General features: G+C 46.4%; 3 protein-coding genes across 3 annotated transcripts; 2 read left to right on the top strand and 1 right to left on the bottom strand.

The window, feature by feature from the left end:
* Window positions 1-272: 272 nt before the first annotated feature.
* Window positions 273-1,303, top strand: EDB91DRAFT_1123710 (putative cyclophilin). Its single transcript, XM_041318328.1, has 4 exons — window positions 273-324; window positions 397-628; window positions 684-818; window positions 868-1,303. Exons 1-4 carry the CDS (start codon window positions 310-312, stop codon window positions 972-974), a joined length of 489 nt encoding a protein of 162 aa, XP_041178999.1. The 5' UTR covers window positions 273-309; the 3' UTR covers window positions 975-1,303.
* A 5,839-nt stretch (window positions 1,304-7,142) lies between these two features.
* EDB91DRAFT_1080744 (uncharacterized protein) lies at window positions 7,143-8,083 on the top strand (the record flags this gene model as incomplete). Its single annotated transcript, XM_041315274.1, has 4 exons — window positions 7,143-7,352; window positions 7,404-7,490; window positions 7,550-7,961; window positions 7,995-8,083. 4 exons carry the CDS (start codon window positions 7,143-7,145, stop codon window positions 8,081-8,083), a joined length of 798 nt encoding a protein of 265 aa, XP_041178998.1.
* Window positions 8,084-12,955: 4,872 nt separating this feature from the next.
* On the bottom strand, window positions 12,956-13,618 carry EDB91DRAFT_1246765 (uncharacterized protein; the record flags this gene model as incomplete). The annotated part of the gene is made up of 1 exon (XM_041322706.1): window positions 12,956-13,618. The coding sequence occupies one exon, from the start codon at window positions 13,616-13,618 to the stop codon at window positions 12,956-12,958; it is 663 nt and encodes a 220-aa protein (XP_041178997.1).
* Between the last annotated feature and the right edge of the window lie 8,571 nt (window positions 13,619-22,189).

Here is a 22,189-nt window from a genome sequence, read left to right as displayed (position 1 = left end):
CCTCTTGGTTGCTAGGCGACATGGATTAGACCTTGCAGTCTCTTACCCGTCATCCCGTGATATCAACCAACGGACACCTTTGACCCAGAACTTTCTGACCAAGTGCTGGCCTATGCAGGTCGCGCTTATCGCGGCTGACTTGTCCCCCAGACTCTGCTCGAGGAGTCTGCAGACTTGGCAGACCAGCTATTTCCTAATATAGCCTCGTGTTACCGATGCACTCCAACTCATATCGGCATCGTCCGAAATATCCCTGTTATCAGATCAGCCCTTCGCAAACCTTCACTCTCAATCTCTCTCTTATCCATCATGTCTAACTGTTACGTGAGTTTCTTAATGGCGATATTCGCGACGAGGACGAGGGGGACTTAGATCTGATCTATCTAATCTCTACAGTTCGACATCACCATCAACGACAAATCCTCTGGGCGCATCGTCTTCAAGCTCTATGATGACGTTGTACCGAAGACCGCGAAGAATTTCCGCGAGTTGTGTACCGGTCAACATGGTTTTGGATATGCTGGCTCTGCCTTCCATCGCGTAATTCCCCAATTCATGCTTCAGGGTGGCGACTTCACCAAGGGAAACGGAACTGGTGGCAAGTCCATCTATGGCGAGAAGTTTGCTGGTGAGAATCCTGCTTCGTAGCGTTAGGAATACGGCATCTGATCGTAATATTTCAGATGAAAACTTCAAACTCAAGCACACTAAGCCTGGACTTCTGTCCATGGCAAACGCCGGCAAGAACACCAACGGCTCGCAGTTCTTCATCACCACCGTTGTCACTAGCTGGCTCGACGGTGCTCACGTAGTGTTCGGTGAGGATCTTCATCAACGGACATCGATCATAATTCACTTGTGCCCCAGGTGAGGTCGTGGAGGGACTGGATATCGTGAAGGCTATCGAGAAGCTTGGGAGTGCATCTGGCAAGACCTCGGCGACCGTCAAGATCAGCGCTAGCGGTACGGTGTAAGACATGTGACTAATGCAGAGAGGTCCGAAGGAAGAAGAAATTGTGTTCGTCACGAATAACTTGTATGTTTTGAGATTATAGATGCTAGCAGCTTCCCGCGGCTTTGTCACTCAGGTCGTTGGATCTACTGTTTGGTCTGTGTGAAGGATAATTGTGTCCGATACCGGACATAGTGGAATGATTTAAATATGCAATTGACTCAGTGTCACTACGCTGGTGCCTATTGCACTACTGCAGTACTGACATGCCACACTTATTTTTTGATGTGTTTGCGCAAAAAAAAGAATATTATACTTAGAGATCTTGAAAATATGCTTGTCCAATCACCGCCACCCCATCACCATGGCATCACGTGCATAGTCCGCCTCAATGCTACTACCACATCGGGGTTATCAATATTTAGGAGAGGTTTATATGTTGTACAAAATGCAAAGAAAATATTTGAAATTTAAACTGACATAAAGATGGGTACATAACTTCAAATTTCGGCAGTGTTTTGTGCGAAATCTTCTATACTAAAATGACTCGGTCACGTGTAGTTGAGACAACTTGACTTATGACTAATCAACTTGCAAGACAAGATGTGTTGTTAAGTAAGCCACTCGGATTGGTCGCGTTCCAGCGCTTGAAGCAGGCGCTGAACGGAACATTCAACACGCACGTGTGATGGAGAATCGTCGGTATGTAATTCGAAGTTGTGATCGCGGTGTTGCACTCACATGATCTAACTACAGCGGTGCTGAAAAATGCCATCATGATGCTTCCGTAGTGTCGAGTCACTCAGACTCCGAGTCAAGCAACAACCAGGTGAGGATATCCGTTCAGCATTCTCTGCCGCGGGTTTTATTTGCCTTAGCATGCGCCCCTTTTGAATCTCGCAAAAAGACCACCAGACTCGCCTGCGTCTCGAGAGACCAAACGGCGCGCCATATCCAACAACTTTTCCACCACTCAACACGCTGCTATCCCCAGGGGAAACACTCATGAAAAGGTGAGATATAATTTCTTTTCAATGGATATATATATTCAACTCCCTTAGAATGTACAAGTCCGAGATCCTTCCATGTCCGAGTTCGAACAGCGGTCTTTGGCCCAGCGTCAGCGTCGCGAGCGTGAACGCCTCCAGTGTGAGGCACAGAGGAGTCGGCGAGCAGCCAGAACGTCTCGCACAGGCTCCTCATAGCCCTGAGGCTGAACAAGGGACACGGGCCACCACAGCATTTGAACGCCGTTCTCTTGGACAAAAGAGACGCCGCGAATGTGAGCGACAGCAACGTGAAGCTCAGCAACCACCAACCACTGGAACACCTGGATCGGCTGCTCGCGAACGCGAACCTACTCCTGGAGCCATGGAAGTTGATGAACTCCCACCTGCACACCAACATGATCATCGCCCTGATGGGATGGACATTGACCTGCCGCCGCAAGCTGCAAATATCTTGGAGCCTGTTGACAATCTCCACAACCATGTTCCACCTGCTCCGCCGCAATTTCCTGCCACAATTCCACCACAACAGTTTGTTCCTCTTCCTGTTCGCCCCGATCTTCCTCTCGCACGACGGCCATATGTCGAGCCAAACTCGCGTCATGATCTAGGCAGAATGGATGTTGCATGCCCCCATTGTAATGCTCTCCATTGGATGAGTGAGCACTTGGCATCATCTTCAAACCGAAATCCTGCCTTTGGAATGTGCTGTGATCAAGGCCAGGTTCACATTCCTGCCCTTCGTGATCCTCCAGAGGCTCTCAGGAATCTTTTTGAAGCACGCACTCCTGAAGCCGTTGAGTTTCGGACCAACATACGGCAGTACAATGCAGCACTTGCATTCACGTCACTTGGCATCAATATTGATCGCGAAGTCAACAATGGTAGAGGGCCATATGTGTTTCGTGTTCATGGGGAGCTGAGCCATCGAATTGGAGATCTTATGCCTACAGAGGGTCGGCAGCCAGTGTATGCACAATTGTATATTTATGATCCACGGGCAGCTCTGGATGAACGAATGCAACGTAACCGTGATTTAAACTGGCGCACCATGGATAAGCTTCAGACTATTCTCCTGCAATACCACCATTATTCAACGCTATTTCGTCATGCATATGAAGTACTTGCCCAGCAGCCAGCTGATTCTCCTGTTGCCATTCGTTTGCTTGCTGATCCCACCCGAGATCAACGACGGTACAATTTGCCTACTGTCAGCGAGATTGCTGGTATTGTACCTGGAGATGGCACACAAGTCACTGATTCCCATGATATTGTGCTTCATCGATGAACGGGTCCCTTGCAGAGAATTCACGATGGACACAGGTCTTATGCTTGCCTTCACTATGTCCTGTTTTTCCCTCATGGAGAGGACGGATGGCACTGGGATCTCACAATGCACCAACCTGACAAAGAGAAGCCGAACCGTCTCTCGCAAGTTCGCTATGCAGCATTCTGATTATTCTCTTGCAAAACGGAGTTCTCAGTCATCCTTCGAGGCAGTGCACTTTTTCAGCAATGGCTGGTGGATACATTTGCTATCTCTGATCAGAATCGTCTGACGTATCTTCGCCTGAATCAAGGAAAGCTTCGGGCCTCGTTATATAGTGGCCTCGAGGACTCCGTCGCATCTGCTGGTGATGACAATGTGGATCTCCACGAGCTTGGTCAACGATTCATCCTACCATCTTCATACACCGGAGGACCACGATACATGTATCAATGCTATCAAGATGGATTAGCTCTTGCACGCTACTTCAAGAAGATCGATATCTTTATGACAGTCACCTGCAACCCAAAATGGCCTGAAATAGAACAAGAGCTTTTGCCAGGTCAATCTGCTGCCGATCGCCCAGACTTAGTGGCGAGGGTATTTCATATGAAGAAGCAGGCAATCGTTGACGATGTGTATAAGAAGGGTGTATTTGGTCGAACAGTCGCGTACATATACACCATCGAGTTTCAAAAGCTGGGCCTCCCACACATGCATATGCTCATCTTCCTCGAGCAGCCAGATAAATTGTTGACTCCTGTCGACATTGATACGGCCATCTGGGCTCGGTGGCCTGACCCAGAGACGAATCCGAAGCTCTTTGAAACAGTGAAGACATGTATGGTCCATGGTCCATGTGGGGCCTTGAATCAAAATGCACCTTGCATGGAGGACAGAAAGTGCACCAAGGGATATCCGAAGCCCTTTCAAGCACAGACAAACATCGACCATGAAGGATACCCTCGCTATTGCCGTCCAGATGATAATCGCATCTTCAAAGTTGGCCAGCACGAATTGGACAACAGGTGGATTGTGCCGTACAATCCATTCATGTCAGCTAAGTTTGACTGCCACATCAATGTCGAGTGCGTAGTCTCCTTTGGATCAGTCAAATATGTCAACAAGTATATATGCAAAGGACATGACCATGCAACCATGGAAATCAACTCGCGCGATGAAATTCGTCAATTCATTGACGGCCGATACACTTCTGCTCCCGAGTCAGTATGGAGAATTCTGCAATTTCACATCCACAAACAACAGCCTCCTATCATGAGGCTGCAGGTGCATCTCCCTGGGCAACATATGGTAACATTTGATCCTGACGAAGACCCTCAGGCTGTGCTTGACCGAGCTGCAAATGAGCGGACTACATTAACAGCTTTCTTCACAGCAAATGCTGATGCAGGTGCACTTGGCATTGAGGCACGGAGATACACATATCAGGAGTTTCCCCAGCATTTTACATGGAAACCATCGAAAAAAACTTGGGACATGCGTCAACGAGGCTTCGCTCTTGGACACATGTACTATGTTGGTCCAACTGGCGGGGAGCAGTTTTATCTTCGCACCCTTCTGACTGTGGTCAAGGGCCCAACCTCATTTGATGACCTTCGTACATTCAACGGCATCGCTTACCCATCATTTCGCGAAGCTTGCCTGGCACATGGGCTGCTGGAAAATGACGGTGAATGGAGACAATGCCTGGAGGAGGCAGCCACAATGCAAACCAGGAAGACAACTGCGGCAGCTGTTTGCAACTATTTTGCTTTTTTGCTCGCCCACAGAACCTGCGACATTGTGGAATAATTTTCATGCACATATATGTGATGACCTGCGCCATCAACTGATGGTTGTTGCACAGCGGGACAACCCAACAGACATTGAAGTATACGACTTTGGCCTGTATCTCTTAAACCAAGTGCTGGAAAAATCAGGCTCTTCACTGTGGAATTTTGCCATGCCACTGTCGCAGCATGACTGGGGTGCTCATATTGAGAATCAAAACTCATATATCGCTGAACAGCTGTCATATGATGTGCAGGAGGAGCGTCGACAAGCACTCCAGCATATTCCCCTACTCAACGCAGAGCAACAGGAAGCCTTCACACGCATCTGGGAATCTGTCAAACATGAAAAAGGCACAATGTTCTTTCTTAATGGTCCTGGTGGAACAGGAAAAACATTTGTTTACAAGACCATTTGCCACAAGATACGAGCAGAGCGGCTAATAGTGCTATGTGTTGCCTCATCTGGGATAGCAGCATTGCTGCTTAGAGGAGGACGCACTGCACATTCGATGTTCAAGATTCCCGTTGATGGCCTTAATGAGGACTCAATCTGCAATATTCCAAAAGAGGGTCCTCTAGCCGAACTTATTCAACATACACATCTCATTATCTGGGATGAATCTGGTATGCAGCATCAAAATGCACCAGAGGCAGTTGATCAGACCTGTCGTGACCTACGTAACAACAACAAACCATTCGGAGGCATCACCGTTGTGTTTGGAGGTGATTTCCAGCAGATACTTCCTGTGATACCCCGAGGAAGCCGTGAAGATATCATTGGTGCAACAATTCAGCGCTCTCATCTTTGGAAAGATGTGCAAATTCTCCACCTCACTCGAAATATGCGACTCAATGATGACCCAGACAGCCAAGTTTTTGCACAGTGGTTGCTTGATGTTGGTCATGGACGGAATTCAGATTCTGACAGCATGGTCACCATTCCAGATACCATGATCGCACGCGACCTCAGCACACTCATTGATTCCATTTACAATGGGCTCTCCGATAATTCAAATGGTCCTCCGCCACCAGATTACTTCGCACATCGCATGATCCTCGCTCCTCGCAATGGAGATGTTGACATTATTAACAAGGAGGTGTTGGGGCGAATGGCTGGTGCAGAAAGGACCTATTTCAGTGCTGACAATATCATTCATGAAGATGGGGCTGATGGTGATGTGCAGGATGGTTTTCTGGTCGAGTTTCTGCGAAGTCTCAATTCCGCTGGTTTGCCTCCTGGCGAACTTTCATTGAAGGTTGGATGTCCTCTGATTCTCCTTCGAAACCTGGCACCCAGCCAAGGGCTCTGTAATGGGACACGAATGGTACTTCTTCGCATGTCTGACAGAGTCCTCGAGACATGTATTCTTGGTGGTGATCACAATGGAGAGACTGTCTTCATTCCTCGCATCTCCCTCATTCCCTCAGCAAAATCTGCAGACTTTACCTTTGTTCTAAAGCGGCGACAATTTCCCGTGCGGCTCGCGTTTGTGATGACCATCAATAAGGCACAAGGTCAATCAGTCAAGTTTGTGGGACTTGATCTGCAAGTTCCCGCCTTCAGTCATGGTCAACTCTATGTTGCTTTGTCACGGTCAACCTCGAGTCATCATATCAAGATGCTCCTCCCTCACGATGTCTCAAAAACTACCAGTGTAGTTTACCCTGAAGTTCTTCTTTGGTGAGCACATTCCATCACCACCGCTAACCCAAGATGCTTACTACTAACAGACTCCAGAGCAGTCGAAGTTACATCACATAGATATATTTCTCATTTTCTGCTCAGTCAATTGCATATGTGATCATTCCTTTAGCTTTGAAATTAATGCCTCGCTCGCGGCTCTACAGATCTTTGTGCAATGTGACATGTGGCCACCCATGTCAAACAATACAGTGTCGGCAATGTGGGTCAAGACCCTGACAGTCGCTTACTCGCTACTGAGACTAATACTCCAAGTCCCGTTCACAGTTACAACTATGAACACTCTCGAACATTCTGCATGATTCCATGCATCTGTTACCCGATGGGCCTCCAGAATATATAATGTAACTGTCCGGTGAGCATTCCGCACTAATTCTCTATCATACACAGTCTCACAAACTATTCTCGCTCACAATTCCTCATGTCGAACTCGAGCACAAGTTCTGCCACCATAGTTGCTGTTGCTGTCCTTGAGAATGGGAGGTTTTGCGAAGGTCAAGGCAGGGCTCTCATTTTTGATGCTCAAATCTATCTAGGCGATGATTGTCCTCCATTGCTAGCTGCATTGAAGTACTTTAATGCTGACAACCAGGCTTTCAATCCTGTCGGCTTCTACATTGTCATTGCGAGAGTAAGTGTTATTTGGTTTCATCCACTACATTGTACACTCATTCACTCAAAGGTTGCCAAAATGGAACCAAGTGCAAACATTAGTCTCGATGACCGAAACCGAGAATCGTACTTTGATCTGGTTGGTGATGTTGTCAGGGTATGTCTCACTCATTGCATGATATGGGCGCACCTGATTTTTTCCGTCACCCAATGCAGTTGATTCCCATTGCAAAGGATGGTGTTTCTCCACTATACACACCTTACATCAAGATCTGCAGCACCATCGAGCATGTCGATGACCTCGCAAACACATTTTCCATAGACGCGCATCAGTATGTCTCAAGCCTTCGAACCAACTCCACCGGAGCATCAAGCACCAGTCAACGGCCTTTCAAATCCATCCTGCCAGTTGAATGTGGCTTTCCGAATATGGCACGGTGGACAAAGTCAGGCAAGAAGCTCACGCCCCAGCCGCACCGTTACATTTCTGTCACTGGTTTTATTACCGGAAGAAAGGTCAAGACTGTTGAAGGATCTGAACCTGAAACTGATAGGTTCACAGTTGAGGTGGACTCAATTGTGTTCCTAGGGCGTCCTGTCGTCACAAAGTTGTCGGGCAGCATCTCGGGTATGTATCGCATCGATTTTGTTGTTCCGCTAGCTATAACAGAGATCAGGTCCTTCTACAAGTGGAACACCGAGCAAACCTGGGTTGAAATTCGACTTCTCTCAAGTCCCCCGGCCTGCTAAGCGCCAAAGGACTGAAGAAAACTGATTTGTATTCTTTTTGACTCTCTATACAATTGTTACAGTTGAGTTTTGTTTTCGTCGTCGTCTCGACTCTCCATCACATTAAACTGAGTACTTCACTCATGCTACTAATACCTACTGCCATTCAGCACATATTTTATTGTCACGTACATTCTGTTAGCGTTTGAACAATGTCAATGCCAAGTGAGTGGCGTAGCCACAGGTAACTGCTAGTCCAAAATATGAAGCATCCACAACCATTTTCCCACTGACCACACGTCAATGAAAATATGAAATATGAACAGATTTTCGGCGTCTGTGTGATCCAAACCCAATATTCCAACACACAGTAACGAGTTTGGGTGGTGAGTGGGCTATGATTGAGTAATGGGCGAGCAATGGGTAGGCAATGATCAGGCAATCTATTTTGTCTGTGGACAAAACTTCAAGTTTTGTCATCACATTTTGTCACCAACATAAACTTCAAATTTTCAGGGCATCTCAATTATCGGACAAAACTTCATACATAAGCAGGCATATGGTCATGTCCCAAATTTCACGTTTTTGTCATACCAGATCTGACTGCTCCGACATTATTGATATCTGCTCCTCCTGACTCTATAGCATCCCACTTTCCTCACACTTCTGCTCTGCCTGTCTCTGCTCAACCCAGTTGGTTCCCACATCTGCCCCTATGCTCCCGCTCAACTGCCTCATTGGTCACCTTCTGCATAGGTTCCATTCAACTGGAACCCATTTTCCCATTTAGGTATATACTTTCCCCTTTGGTACATAGCTCTTACTTCTCAGATTACTGGTTTTTTTTTTTTTTTTAAAAAAAAAAAAATCAAATTTATTGTCCTTTGAGGTCAAAGACCCTATGTCGGACATAGCCCTAAATGCAGGGGGCTTACTCCCGCCTAAACTAATGTATGTAGTGGGTGTGTGCGCTAACGTGTTATCAATGGAAAACAAGTACTCTGCCAGCATGATGTCAGGCTAAAGCTGACACTGAGTTCGTACAGAGGGAATGATGTGGTGGAAAGGTTTTCCAGTGGGCCTTTCATTTCCTACATTGTGGTCTTGGCCGGTGAGACGTCTTCCCTCCGGTCTTGGAGATGATTAGAGTGGTAATTATGTTGTATGCTAGTACTGTAGGTGCACGTGAATTGATGAAGGTTCTTAGCTATCCAAGATCTCACCGAACATTGCTTTGAATCTGCCTGTTTTGTTGATATAACGCATGAGTGGTTTGGTGGCCGTGTTGGAGGTGAGAATGTGGGAAATGGATGTGGCTTGGTGTCGCAGGGTGTTGGCGAAGTGATGGTGTTCTTGTGCATATTGGGGACAGTCAAAGAGAAAGTGATGGACTGATTTGACTACGTTGGTACAGGCAGAGCAGTGTGGAGATTCACTTTTTCCTATGCGGTGTGGGTACAACAAGTGCAGTGGAGATAAATCGATCTACTACAAAGTTGGGTCTTTGCTGCCTACTGCCTCACTTGGGAACAAGCATGTTCAACCCTAAAGGGGATTGCTACTGGGGAATGCTAATCTCTGTCTAAACGACCCTATTCAACCCTACCGCAGTATTAAGATTAAGGTTATGACTGGAGAGTTGCAATGCGTGTTCTGATAGAAGCAGACGACGAGTATAGGAGCGCAAGATGATAATTTTACGGAAATCTCCTAGATACATTATATATCATATGTTTTCTCCGAAACTCAGAATAAGTCCACTACCTGTGCTTTGTAAGCACGTGTTCTCGGCTTGTAAGCCTCAACATTCCCCCTCAAGCCGAGGCCATGCCTAGATCATTGGTAAATTTACAATGTTTCGGCTTGTGTAGCGGCTTTGTTAATATGTCTGCAATCATTTCATCAGTGTGGCAGTACTGATCGTGAATCACCCGATCTTGGATCTTCTGCCTGATGTAGTGGTCCTTTACATCAAAGTGTTTGGACCTCACGTGATATTGTGGGTCTCGCGCAATTGCAAGTGTGGACATATTGTCTCCATGAAGAATGGTTGGATCATTCTGAGGTAAGTTTAGTTCCTCGAATAAATTTCGGAGCCATATGGCTTCATGTGCAGCGTGAGCCATTGCAGCATATTCTGCTTCTGTTGATGAAAGAGAAACTGCATTTTGCTTTTTTGAGCTCCAGGTGATCGCTCCGCCTCCAAGTTTAAAGACATATCCTGATATGGATATCCGATCTCTCGGGTCGTTCGCATAATCAGCATCTGACCATCCGACAAATTGAATTTGGCTTTTGTCGAGTTCTCTGGTACCTTGGTACTTGATTCCAAGCTCTTGTGTTCCAGCTAAGTATCTTAAAACACGTTTTGCTGCTACCCAATGTGCTAATCCTGGGTTTCGCAGTGAATGAGCTAAGTCTCTGTATAGCATAAACTATATCTGGATGCGTGGCTACCGCCAAATACATCAACAATCCGATCAATGATGCGTAACCGTTACTTCGGTTGCCTTCCTGGTCAGTCGCTTCTTTCTCAAGTATGATCTTTGGATCTAGCAGCATACCTACTGAATTACATGACTGGAGACCTTGTTTTGCTAGGATAGACTCAATATATTTGGTCTGCGTGAGTCGGATTGACCTGTTAGGCCTATCTTGAGTAATTTCGATCCCAACAATTTTTCTCGGTTCTCCAAGGTCAGTAACATCTAGGATATTTTTAAGTTGTGCCTTTAATTGATCCATCAGACTCGAGTGATCCGCGAATAATAATAGGTCATCGACCCATATGGTAATTATTTCTGTTCCATTCGCGGTCTCTCTGATGTATGTGCATGGATCAGATCTCAGTCGTCTGAATCCAATGCTTGTCAGGCGGCTGTTCAGCTCTAGGTTCCATTCTTGGCCTGACTGTTTTAGCCCATAGAGGGTTTTTTGCAGTCTGCATACTTGGCCGGTTCCATCATTATAGCCTTCGGGTTGTTCCATATGGACTTCCTCTTTTAGCATGCCATTAAGGTACGCCCCTTTGACATCCATCTGCTGCACTTCCCAATCGAGGGATGCTGCCATGGACATCATTGATCTTATTGTTTCTAGGTGCACCACCGGCAAAAATGTGTCTGTATAGTCCATCCCCAGTATCTGTGAGTACCCTTTGGCTACTAACCATGCTTTGTATTTGACCACCTCCCCCTCTTTATTTGTTTTCTTTACAAGTACCCACTTGTTCCCGATGAGGGTGCGATCTTTTGGGGGATCTACCAGTTCCCAGGTGCCCATTTGGTCCAATTGGGTAAGTTCTGCCTGCACTGCTTGTTCCCACTTTGGCCAATCATCTGATGCTTGCGCTTCTTTCAGTGATTTCAGCTCATGTGGTTCAAAGCTGCCATTATTGGCAAATGCGGTTAGAACTATATCTGCCTCGGTGAGTTCATCTTCGATTTCATGATGCTCACATTCGAGGTAAGCCCATTCTGGTTCTGGGTCATTCAACTGACGATAATCATGTCTTACTGTTTGTCTTTTCAATTTTCTGGGTAGATCTTCTTCATCTTCGGGAAGATGTTTCCTTTTTAAGGGTGAGTTCTCATCTTCTCTCATCAGATGATCATGCTGATTTTCATTTGAATGGTTTTTATTTACAGAAGATGTTGCGCTTGCTGATGGCAGTACGTCCATTCTTTCTGTCTCCCCCTCGCACTGCGCATCTAGTGCGTCCGTCGTCGGGAGGTTTGTCAGGAACTTGAAGTTCCTTGACACTCTAATTTGGTGCATCCATGTATTATAATATTTTATCGCTTTAGGTCCGTCTGCAAATCCCACAAAGATTTGCTTTACTGACTTCGGACTCATTTTAGATTGATTTGTGCCCTCTTGGAGCACATATACTGGTGCACCAAATTCTTGTAGGTGAGTTATATTGGGTTTTTTACCATTCCATAGTTCCTCTGGCATTGCACCTTGTAGCGCTCATGTAGGCGTGTGATTTCGAATATATGCGGCATGTGATACCGCTTCTGCCCATAAAGACTCCGGTAAGTCTTTTTCAATTAGCATTGCTCGAGCAAGCTCTGCTAATGTGCGGTTGAGTCTCTCAGACACACCATTTTGCTCAGGTGAGGACGGTGCAGTAGTCTGGAGCTCAATCCCCTCATTTTTACACCAGGTTTTTAAGTCATTATTAATATATTCTGTTCTGTTGTCAACTCGGAACTTTTTCGGTTGATCCGTCCAACGCTTCTTTAGGTACATCACATATTGTTTTACTTTGGTGGATGCCTCATTCTTTCATTTCATGAACTCGACACTGCACCTTCGGGAGCAGTCGTCCGTGAATGAGATATAATATTTAGATCCACCAATAGACTGTACCTGTGCTGGTCCCCATACATCACTGTGGGTGAGTTCCCCAAGTGATCCGGAACAATGATCTGTTGCATGCGGAAATGAATCTCTCGCATGTTTTGCCTGTATACAGGCTTCGCACTGTGGCATAGGTGAATTTTCATTTAACACCTCCATACCTTCCACTAATCCTTCTCTGTATAGGTGCTTTAGGCCGCTAAAGGCTACATGGCCAAATCTCTTGTGCCAGGTAAGCCAATCTACGGGTTTGACTTCTTGGGCAGTATATATTTTAGTTGTCTTTTGTAATTTCACCTGAGTATGATTTAATAAATATAACCCGTTATGTAGCTTCCTTTTGGCAATGATACATCCTCTGGGCACTTTAAGAGTTACTCCACCATTTCCCATAATTGCATGTCCTCCCTCTCTGTCTAGGCGGGTCATAGACACAAGGTTATTTGTTGCAGTCGGTACATACAGGACATTTTTTAAATTGCACCTAATCTGATGTTTACCTACACTACTCACGAGTTCAACTGTCCCTCATCCCTCAGCCTTAATAGACTGGTTACTTATTCCTGTAACTTTATGGGATTTAAGCGGAACATAATCCATTAATGCAGATTTAATCTTCGTGATGTGTGATGTGGTGCCTGAGTCAGCAAGCCAATCAAACTTGATCAACTTGTCATATTCACCTTGGCTATAATTAGCCTGAGGTACGTCAGGTTGTTCTTCGACAACCTCTTCCATATCGTCACCTAAAAAGGCAACATCTTCCTCCTCATAATATTGCGCATCCTCAGCAACGTCATTAATGTCTTCAACGACATTTGTGTTGTCTTTCTTGGCACGCTTCAGGGGAGAAGGTTTAGACGGTCCTGTGCCCGCCTGTCCGCCTCCTTTGCTCCAGCACATCTCAATAGCATGCCTGCTCTTATGGCAGTTGGAGCATTTGGTCTGCTTGTCCTTGAACCAGCAGTCCTGATCGGTGTGGCCAGACTTTTTACAGATTCGACACTTCTTGACTTCCTTCCTTTCACACTTCTTTTTCAGATTCTTTTCCTTCATGGTAAGTGCATTGTCTTTTCCATGTCCTTTTCTGCAGAGTTTTTCTTTCCTTTGCGTGCTCTTCTCCAAGATAAGGGAGATTAATTCATGCGAAGTGATTGCGGATGTGTCACCAATCCTATTTTGGTACGTCATGGTAAAGTGTCCCAAGATTCCGGTAACAATGAGATCAATATGGTGCAGAAATCATCTTCTGACACCAAACTTCCCATCATATGTAGGGTTTCCTGGATCTCCCTCATATTTTTGACATGTGTGGGGATGTCATCGTCATCATCGGCAAAAGTTCTATACAGCTTTCGCTGCCATGTGGTGGTTGCTTGTTTACCTCGTGATTTTTTCACAAGTTTAAGCTGATCCCACATTTCTTTTGCCATTTTCGCTCCAGATAAGTGAATCATTTGGCTGTCAGCTACTGACAGCTCTATCACAGTCTGGGCTTTACAGTCATTTGTCTCCCACTTGGTAATGTCTGCTTCCCTTTGAGCTGATACAGGCGCTGGGCCTCTTTCTGGCTTAGGGACAGTACCTTCGACATATCCTTCGAGTCCTTTTTCAAATAGGATGGCTTTGACACGGTGCTTCCATCCCAACCAATTTTCATCATTCAAGTGCTCAATCCGGTATAGCGACGACAGTGAAGAACCGGTAGGTTGGTCCATCATTTTGGAGGTTTGTTTTTTGGTTAGATCTCGTCTGATATATGTTTTATAATCTTATTTGTGCACGTCAGGGCTCATAACCTATTAAGATTAAGGTTGTGACTGGAGAGTTGCAATGCGTGTTCTGATAGAAGCAGACGACGAGTATAGGAGCGCAAGATGATAATTTTACGGAAATCTCCTAGATACATTATATATCATATGTTTTCTCCGAAACTCAGAATAAGTCCACTACCTGTGCTTTGTAAGCACGTGTTCTCGGCTTGTAAGCCTCAACACGCAGGTAGGATGAGGATCTGCAAAAATGCGGAACAAGCGGAACTCAAGCGGAATGAAATGGAATGAAGCGGAACTCAACTGGATACAATGTGGAACATACAGAGTCATCGGAACTTGCAGATCAAGTCGAAGGAAGTATGTCACAAGGTTAGATTGATAGTGGGCATAAGTCAAAGTGGTCCTCTAGTAAGGTGAAGGGAAAGTGGGAAGGTAAAAGATGGGATTCAATAAAAACACCCCCAAGCCCTGAGTACCACTACTTAAAGGGAAGATTATTTTCAAGGAACACTGAGGTACAGGTAGTAAGTTCTCAGGAAGCAGAAGTGAAGGCAGGCAGTGCACAAGGGTGCAATACTCCGGAATAGGGGTCCGTGCCATAAGGGCATGTGTCAATTTGATCCGGATAATGTTAGGAACAATGGGAAGAGAGATACAGCATACCAATGGACCTGGAAGGATGGGGACAGGACATGTGAAGGTTGTCCGATGATGCGTGGGAATATCGGATAGTGTGGGCGGGTTCCAAAGGATGCGCGGGAATGCGGAACCTGTCGGACGATGCGTGGGAAATGCGGAACGTGCGGAATATGCGGAACTGATGTGAGATGGTGCGGAAAGGACGGGGTTTTACACCTACAGTGGGGGAATTCCCCACAGCGGTGTAGGTGCTGGTTGAGAGGGAGGTGGCAAGTGCGGAGCTGGATGTAGATGCTGGATTTTTGCTTCGGGAGTAGGGCAATGAGTTTGATGAACTTGTTGGATGGCATGGTAGGATTGATGGTCTTTGTTCTCGCATAACAGGGAGATTTCTTCCACTTTGCGGCCCAGTGTCTGTTTAGCTTGTGATCATGCCACTGTTTTAGTACTGATACACTATCTGGTAGGGGTTTGTCTTTGAGGTAGGAGGGGAGGAGTTGTCTCGCGCTGCTCTGATGGGGTCCTTCAGCCGCCTCTTTCGCCACCTTGTGTCACGAATTCCTAATACGAACCATTTTTCATTTCTCGGTTTTCCTTCGGCTACTTCCAGTACCCGAGCCGGTCACGTGACTCCTCGTCATATGTCACCCGTTGCTTCTCCGATTGGCTCCCCTACTCCACGGGCTAGAACAATCTCGCTTCCTAAAGAAGAACCGGTCGGATCTTGGGTTTCTATTTAGTAACCGTCTTACTCAGTCACTTATATATCATGATGTCATACTTACTCATCCGCAGTATTGTACGACTCTTTTCTCATTGGCTGATTTCTTTCAGACTCCTACTCAATGTTATGTATAAAAGTAGGGTAGTTAGCATAAGAGCTCCTTAGACTTAACCTCTTCGTTTCCTACTGCTGTAGTAGTGACTTAGATGTTCACGCTCAATACCATTCCGTTCATCATCATCCTCTCTGACCGAGTCCTAGTGGTTGTGTTCTCTCCTTCATCATTATTGGTGAACGTGGGTCATAACACCTTGTCAGCAAGCTCGTTTCCATTAATCCCCTTGTGGCCGGGGACCCAGCGCACTGTTAAACCGAAATTGCACTCCTGTTCCGCCCTGCACTTAGCGAGGAATCTGGTCATGCTGCGAAAGTTCTCTGTTAAGTATCCACCCGGTTTTGTTCTATGGCTCTCACCAGATTTGATAGCTGCTTGGTTGTTGATGAAGATGGTTGCAGGGTAGACTACATTCGGTTCGGTTGCTAGGAGTTTGGCTGTGAGCATTAGCCCAACTACTTCAGCTTCATATACCATGTGGGATTTGTCCAGTCCAAGGTAGTATTTGAGCGTCCTGGGTTCCTTGCCTTCTCTCACAAGTACCGCTGCTGCGCCAATCCCTCCATTATGCCCTGACCTGTCAGTGAAGATTTGGATTTCGTCCTTGAGGTTCTTCTGCTCTTCGATAGCTAGTTCTTTTTTTGGTGCAATATGGGTGTCATAGACATTCGGTGTCGTGGCATTTTATCTTCTTATTGGATCTAGCGTTTCAATGTCCTCCGGGAATGCTTTGAACATGGTGAGCAGGTTGTGCAGTGACGATCGGTGACATTTGATGCTGTGGTGCTTGGTGATGTGTTTCAGGTGCTTGTGGAGAGGGTGGCGGGCAGGGAGTGTAGCTAGGCGGAGTGCTGCCTGGTGACATACTTTCTGGAGGAGAAGACCTATTGGGAGAAGGTTGGCATGGGTATCAAGTGAGTCAGTAGTGGTAGTTCTCATGGCGCCTGTGATACTCAGTGTCGCGACCCATTGAACTTTCGCTAGCCTTTCTGCTACTCCTTTGGACCCTCTTTGCTCTACATTGGATCCTTCAATATAGATGGGTTTGAACCAAATATCTGCGCCATATGTGAATTTGGGGATAGTGACTGTTACATATAGCTGTCTCATTAGCTTTGCAGAAACTCTGTTGGAGATTCTCGAGAGGCGGCGCAGTTGGAGGACGTATTCAGTGCCCTTTGCAATGGCGTAATATGATGTTTCCACGTTAGTTCTTGGTTGACAAGTAGGCCTAGGAATCAATGGTGCTCAGCGGGGTTAATGGTGGTGTTTTGTATGACTAGGGATGGCATGCTCATGCCTTGCTTCTTGTGAAATCTATTAGGGTGAATTTGTTGACTTTGAATTTCGAGTTATGATCTATTGACCATTGAAGGGCGCCATTAGGTCTTTCCATCATGCTTTTGAGGGTATTGTGAGTGTCTTCAAATGATGTACCTATGGCAATGTATGCTGTGTCATCTATGAAAGCTAGGGCAATTTCTCCATTGCTCAGATCGGCTATATCAATTAGGTCAGCATTGTATATTAAGTAGGCGATCATAGATAAAGGGTCCCCCTGTCCGATTCCATTCCTGATTTCTATCCAGTCAGAGGTTGCATCATTGAATTTGAGCTGTGTGTGTCGGCCAGTGAGCATTCTTTCCGTGAACTCAACTAGTTCTGGCGGCAGTTTGCATTTGCACATGTTGTGGGTTAGCCGAGACGTGACAGCGTTCGGGAATGCTCCCTCTATGTCAAGGAAAAGGATTGAAGCTACTTTGCCATTGCGCCAGGCGTTCTTGACCGTCGTTTCCAGGAGGTGCAGGGAGTCAGTGGTTGTTCTTCCAGGACGGCCTCCAAAGTGCATGTTCGGGATTAGGTCGTGGTGTTCTAAGATGTAGGATACTTGTTTGGCAATGATGGCAGTTAGCAGTTTACACGTTGTGTTAATAAGTGCAATAGGTTGGTAGGCATTGGGGACTGTGTAGTCGGTTTTCCCAGGTTTGTGTAGGACCACTGTTGTGAATTCTCTCCATGGATCATAGTAGGTCTTAAGGGTGAATACAGCATTGAATAAGTGATAGAGGTAAGGAATGAGTGTTGTCGATGTGCGTTTGAAGACAATGTTGCAGATGCCGTCTGGACCAGGGGCTTTGAACGAGCTGGTGTTGGCGATTGCGTGATTGATTTGTTCTTCGGAGATTGATGTGAAGGGGGTGATCGGGTCGGGGTAGGTGAAGTCTTCTGGGATTGAGCTCATTGGGGGTGGAGGCGGGAAGAATGAGTTGACGAGTGTGTTGCTTTTTTCAGTGTTGGTGATGGCTTCTATGGGCAAGCTGTTGGCGTCTTTAGTTTTGAGGGCTGGTATACTGGTTCTGCCGCCGTCACTCAATGGTGAGGATAGGTATCTGTTCGCGGTGTAGATACTTTGCTGATCTAATTTCTCCAGAAATTTGATCCAGTGCTCTTGCTTGGTTTTCTGTATGGCTGCGGTAACCTTGTTGCGAAAGATGCGGTGTTCCTCGTGTACGGGGTGAATCGGTAGTCCTCTTAACTTATATGATAGATCACTCAGCTTGTTTTTCTCTTTCATCATCAACAATAGCTCTTTCGTCCACCACCTCTTCGCGTGAGGGCTTGGTTTTGACAATGGGACTTTTTCTTCTATCGCGCACGTCAGCGCCTTACTGAAGTTGGATGCGGCAAGTTGGAATTGATGCTCGGAGGTGATGGTCTTAGGTGCTGGAATGTTGCGGAGGTGGCAGTTTAGGCAGCCGCTGAATTCTTCCCAGTTGACGTTGCAGTAGTTGTACATGGTGGTGGACATGGTGGTGGTTGAGGTGTGATGTATGTCGAGATCTAGGGTACATAGTATGGGGACATGGTCAGTACAGGGTGGGCGCCTTCTTAGTGCCGTGTCACATAAGATGAATGAATCTAGAGTATGTGCTGTACAGAAAATATTATTGGGTCTGGTCCAGTTTCTGCTGCTGGTGGATTGCAGTGTTGGTTTGTCGTGTGGGAGAGCCATTCTCATGTCATGATCTGCAAGTAGTTCTATGATGCGCTGCACAGCTTCCTGGGCTTCTGGCGGTGTGCAGAGGTGGGCGTTCCGGGCCTCTTCCCAGAGATGGTGGTGCACGTTGAAGTCTCCCATGAGGATGATGTGGTCATCAGGGGTGGGGTGAATTGTTTGTATTTCTCAATTTAAGTAATTCACAAGAGCTGGAAGGGCCTCTCATTTTTTACTGTCATCATAGATGTTGAATATAGTGATTTTGCTGAAGAGACCATTGAGTTGCCTAACTACCACGTCTGCTGAGGGGAATGGTAGCTGGCACCAGTTGTTCGTATTAAGGCGCTTGTTCATGAGTGTGACAGCACATGAGCGGCTTTTGCGAGTGTAGCGGTGTAGGACGTGGATTGGCACTGACATGGTACTCCCTTGATGTACCGATCCACTGCAATATTAACCTGACCCTGCGCACTCTATCCAACTCCTTGCCGATTGAACTCCCGCCCATGTGCGTTCAAGCCACTCGCACAAGCAGATCGGCCGACAACGAATCAACACGCATCATCGGTCAGTCGCACGCGTGTTTTGCCTTTCTAGCTCACAGATACTCAGTCGAACCCCATATCCATAAAATCCTTGTCCATTGGTGCGTAGTATATTCTTCTTTGGTTTATTTGATGGATACAGTACTTTTACCTCTCAAACTCCCTATTACGTCGCCTTAAGCGGCTCAGACCGATTTACTCTCACATATCCCCGTACATATCACGGACGATTGACCGCATGTCCCGCGTACATTTCTAGCAAACCACGAGGTAGCCCGGACATCCCAAGCGATGATTATCTCCATTATTTACCTAGTAGCTGATTTTGTACTTAAGGAGTGCTCGCCCGTTATTGCAATTCAGTTAATTCTCACTCAGAAGCTGTGTCTTTTGTGTTCCGTTCTCTTCTGATCCTATTCTCGTGTCCGTCCGCACGTTCGTCTTAAAAAATTCTGTTCCCCATCATCTATCTAAATCGGCCGCACTCGCTCGCGCACCGCATAGCGATCGGTAGAAATTATAGTCGGTCGGCTTTACGGGTAACCGTTTACGCTGAACACATATTGGATCAGCTGCCCTTTGACTCGTTGTCGCGCCCCTCGTATTATATACTGAGGCAGCAATTCGGTTTGCTTTGTTCTGCTTCCCTCGGGTCAAACTGAACATTTTAGGCTCACTACTCGAATCGGCCGTTATCGCGCTGAGGTCATAGTGGAATCTGCTCCTTACAGCGGTGCGTTGGATATATTACATTCCAGTCTTGTGTAGCTCGTGTGTTGCCTAGAAATTCTATGTGGGGTTCCTGTATAATTACAAGGTCGTAGTCCTTTGCTGTGAGGGGACCGCTTAGAATACAGTGTTGGGCAGTAGATGATTTGTTTAGGTTTTCTTGCCAGATGTGTAGGTGGACGGTGTCGTGTTCTTGTTGTCTAGACATAGGGGGGGGGGTTGGATGAGGGTGCGGCTGGCATTTGTGGTCGTGATTGCAACTGCGATTGGAAGTTTGGGGTGGGTTGTCGTGAGGTGAATCCCAATCACAGTGGTAGGTAGCAGCTGCAGGGCAGGGCATGATCCTCTGCAGTTGGGCACCTCTCTTGGGTCAAAGTAGCCGTCTAGTGTATCTTGAGATCGGTGTGGGTGATCGCAGGTGATTGTTTCCAGGTGGTCGTTTGACAGGTTGGGGTCTGCGGGGTGCTGGTACTTGTGTTCATTCTTCTTCCGTGGGGAAATATGGCATGGTGTTATCTGAATCCCTGGCATCTAAGTCCATGCAGCATCGTTCGAATTCCAGGCACGTTCGGTCCCAGCTGGCATGCTTGTCTGAGTTGCATGAGACGCAAAATAGCTGGTCTTTGTCAGTGCATTCGAGAGTTCGGTGTTCCTTGGCGCAGTTGGCACATGTGTCGTGATGCATGATACAGTCCCTTGCGATGTGTCTGTATTGTTGACATTTCGCACATCGGATCAGTTCTCTCTTATTCTTCCTCATCTGTAGTCTGTTTTTGTTGATTGTGATTCTGTTGCGTATGCCCTCATTGGCAGTTTTTGGGTCTTTGAGGGTTAGGATGAGATGCGCCACTCTTTGGGTTGGTGACCGTTTGGCCAGGGGCTTGATCCATCTGGCTGTGGAGATCGAGTTCGGTTCCCAGTTGTTCTCTTTTTTGAGTTCTCAGAGTTGTTTGTCGCTGTTGGGATCAAAGGAGAAAGGAACGAATTGGATGACTACTGGATATGCTCTGTCTTTGAGGGTGGCTCTCAGGTCTAGGGCTTTGAGGAGTTCTTCTTTTATGTGTTGTTTTTTGAGGTATTTGGCTGCTTGATGGGAGAGCATTTCGATAACTATTCCTCCATTTCAAAACTGCGTGATGGTTCATACTTTGAGTTCTGGTGTGTCTTCTTTTGCTAGCAAGCCCATGGCCTGTTTGATCTTATCAGCGAGTTGCATGTGTGAGACCTTACCAGGGGCGAGGTGGCTGTCTGGAGGTAAATCGATGAGAATTTGCCTCGCTTTGATTGCGTTCCTAGCTGCTCTACGTATAGACTTGTTGTTGGTGTCAGTGTCACCTTTCAGTCCTGAGAGTAGTGCTGTCTTGTAGCCTGTACTTTGGGTTGTTTCTTTGACTTGAGTGGTGAGAGCATTGACTGCGTCTTGCATTTTCTCCAGGTGGGAGTTGATGGATACTGAATCAATAACTGTGTTGGCGTTGTTATCATAGAGGCGCGAGGATATATCTGAGATTTGGATTGCGTTTCATTTAGTTGCGTTGCTGTTGTTGAGATGTTCTCTGAAAGATTATGGATTTTAGTGACATGAGGGGATATTGCAGTTAGGACTAGTTTAGCTATATTGTCTGCTGTGCTTGAATCTGCCGCATTTTTGAACAGAAAGGCGACTGCTCTGATTGCGGTTTGTGCCGGGAGAGCTACTCCTGGCATTTGAGTTATGTGGAATAGAATATCTGAGAGGTTGTCAATAGAGTACGGTTTGCCATTGATGGCCATTGCCGTTCTGATTAGATATGTTTGGGTGCTCACCGTGTCATTAACCTCATTGCTTGCATTGATGATATCATTGGTATCCATTCTAGAGGAGGATCTTGTATTTGGGGTACCGGTGTTTTTGATAATTTTCGGTTTTAATGGCATTGTAGTTTTATGTGTGTAATTTTATTGTACATTTAATTGGGAAAGCAGAAAAGGCAAGAAGAATAAACAGAGATGAAAGGAAAGGAGAAGGGTATTACAAAAGAAGAGTGGAGGGAATATGATGGGGAGGAGGAGGAGGAGTCGGGTGGTGGTTTGGGGGTGGGACGGCACCATTGGGCGTTGGGCATGCTGTTGAATGCAGGGCTGGTTGAACTTTTTTTGGGGTCCTGGTCGGGGTGCCACTTGGTTTAGGTCCAAGAAGCGATAGATTACTGGTTATTCCTATAGCCGCCCAATTACTGATCTGTCACATACATATT

The sequence above is a fragment of the Suillus paluster genome (genome assembly GCF_016628075.1).
Source record: "Suillus paluster strain FC165 chromosome Unknown EDB91scaffold_16, whole genome shotgun sequence".
Taxonomy (NCBI): domain Eukaryota; kingdom Fungi; phylum Basidiomycota; class Agaricomycetes; order Boletales; family Suillaceae; genus Suillus; species Suillus paluster.
This window is presented reverse-complemented; position numbering and strand designations above follow the sequence as displayed.

What these genes read in the sequence shown, in the direction of transcription:
- EDB91DRAFT_1123710 (XM_041318328.1), top strand. An exon ending in CTATGGCGAGAAGTTTGCTG is followed by an intron (nt 629 to 683) that starts GTGAGAATCCTG and finishes GTAATATTTCAG; the next exon opens with ATGAAAACTTCAAACTCAAG. An exon ending in CGGTGCTCACGTAGTGTTCG is followed by an intron (nt 819 to 867) that starts GTGAGGATCTTC and finishes CTTGTGCCCCAG; the next exon opens with GTGAGGTCGTGGAGGGACTG.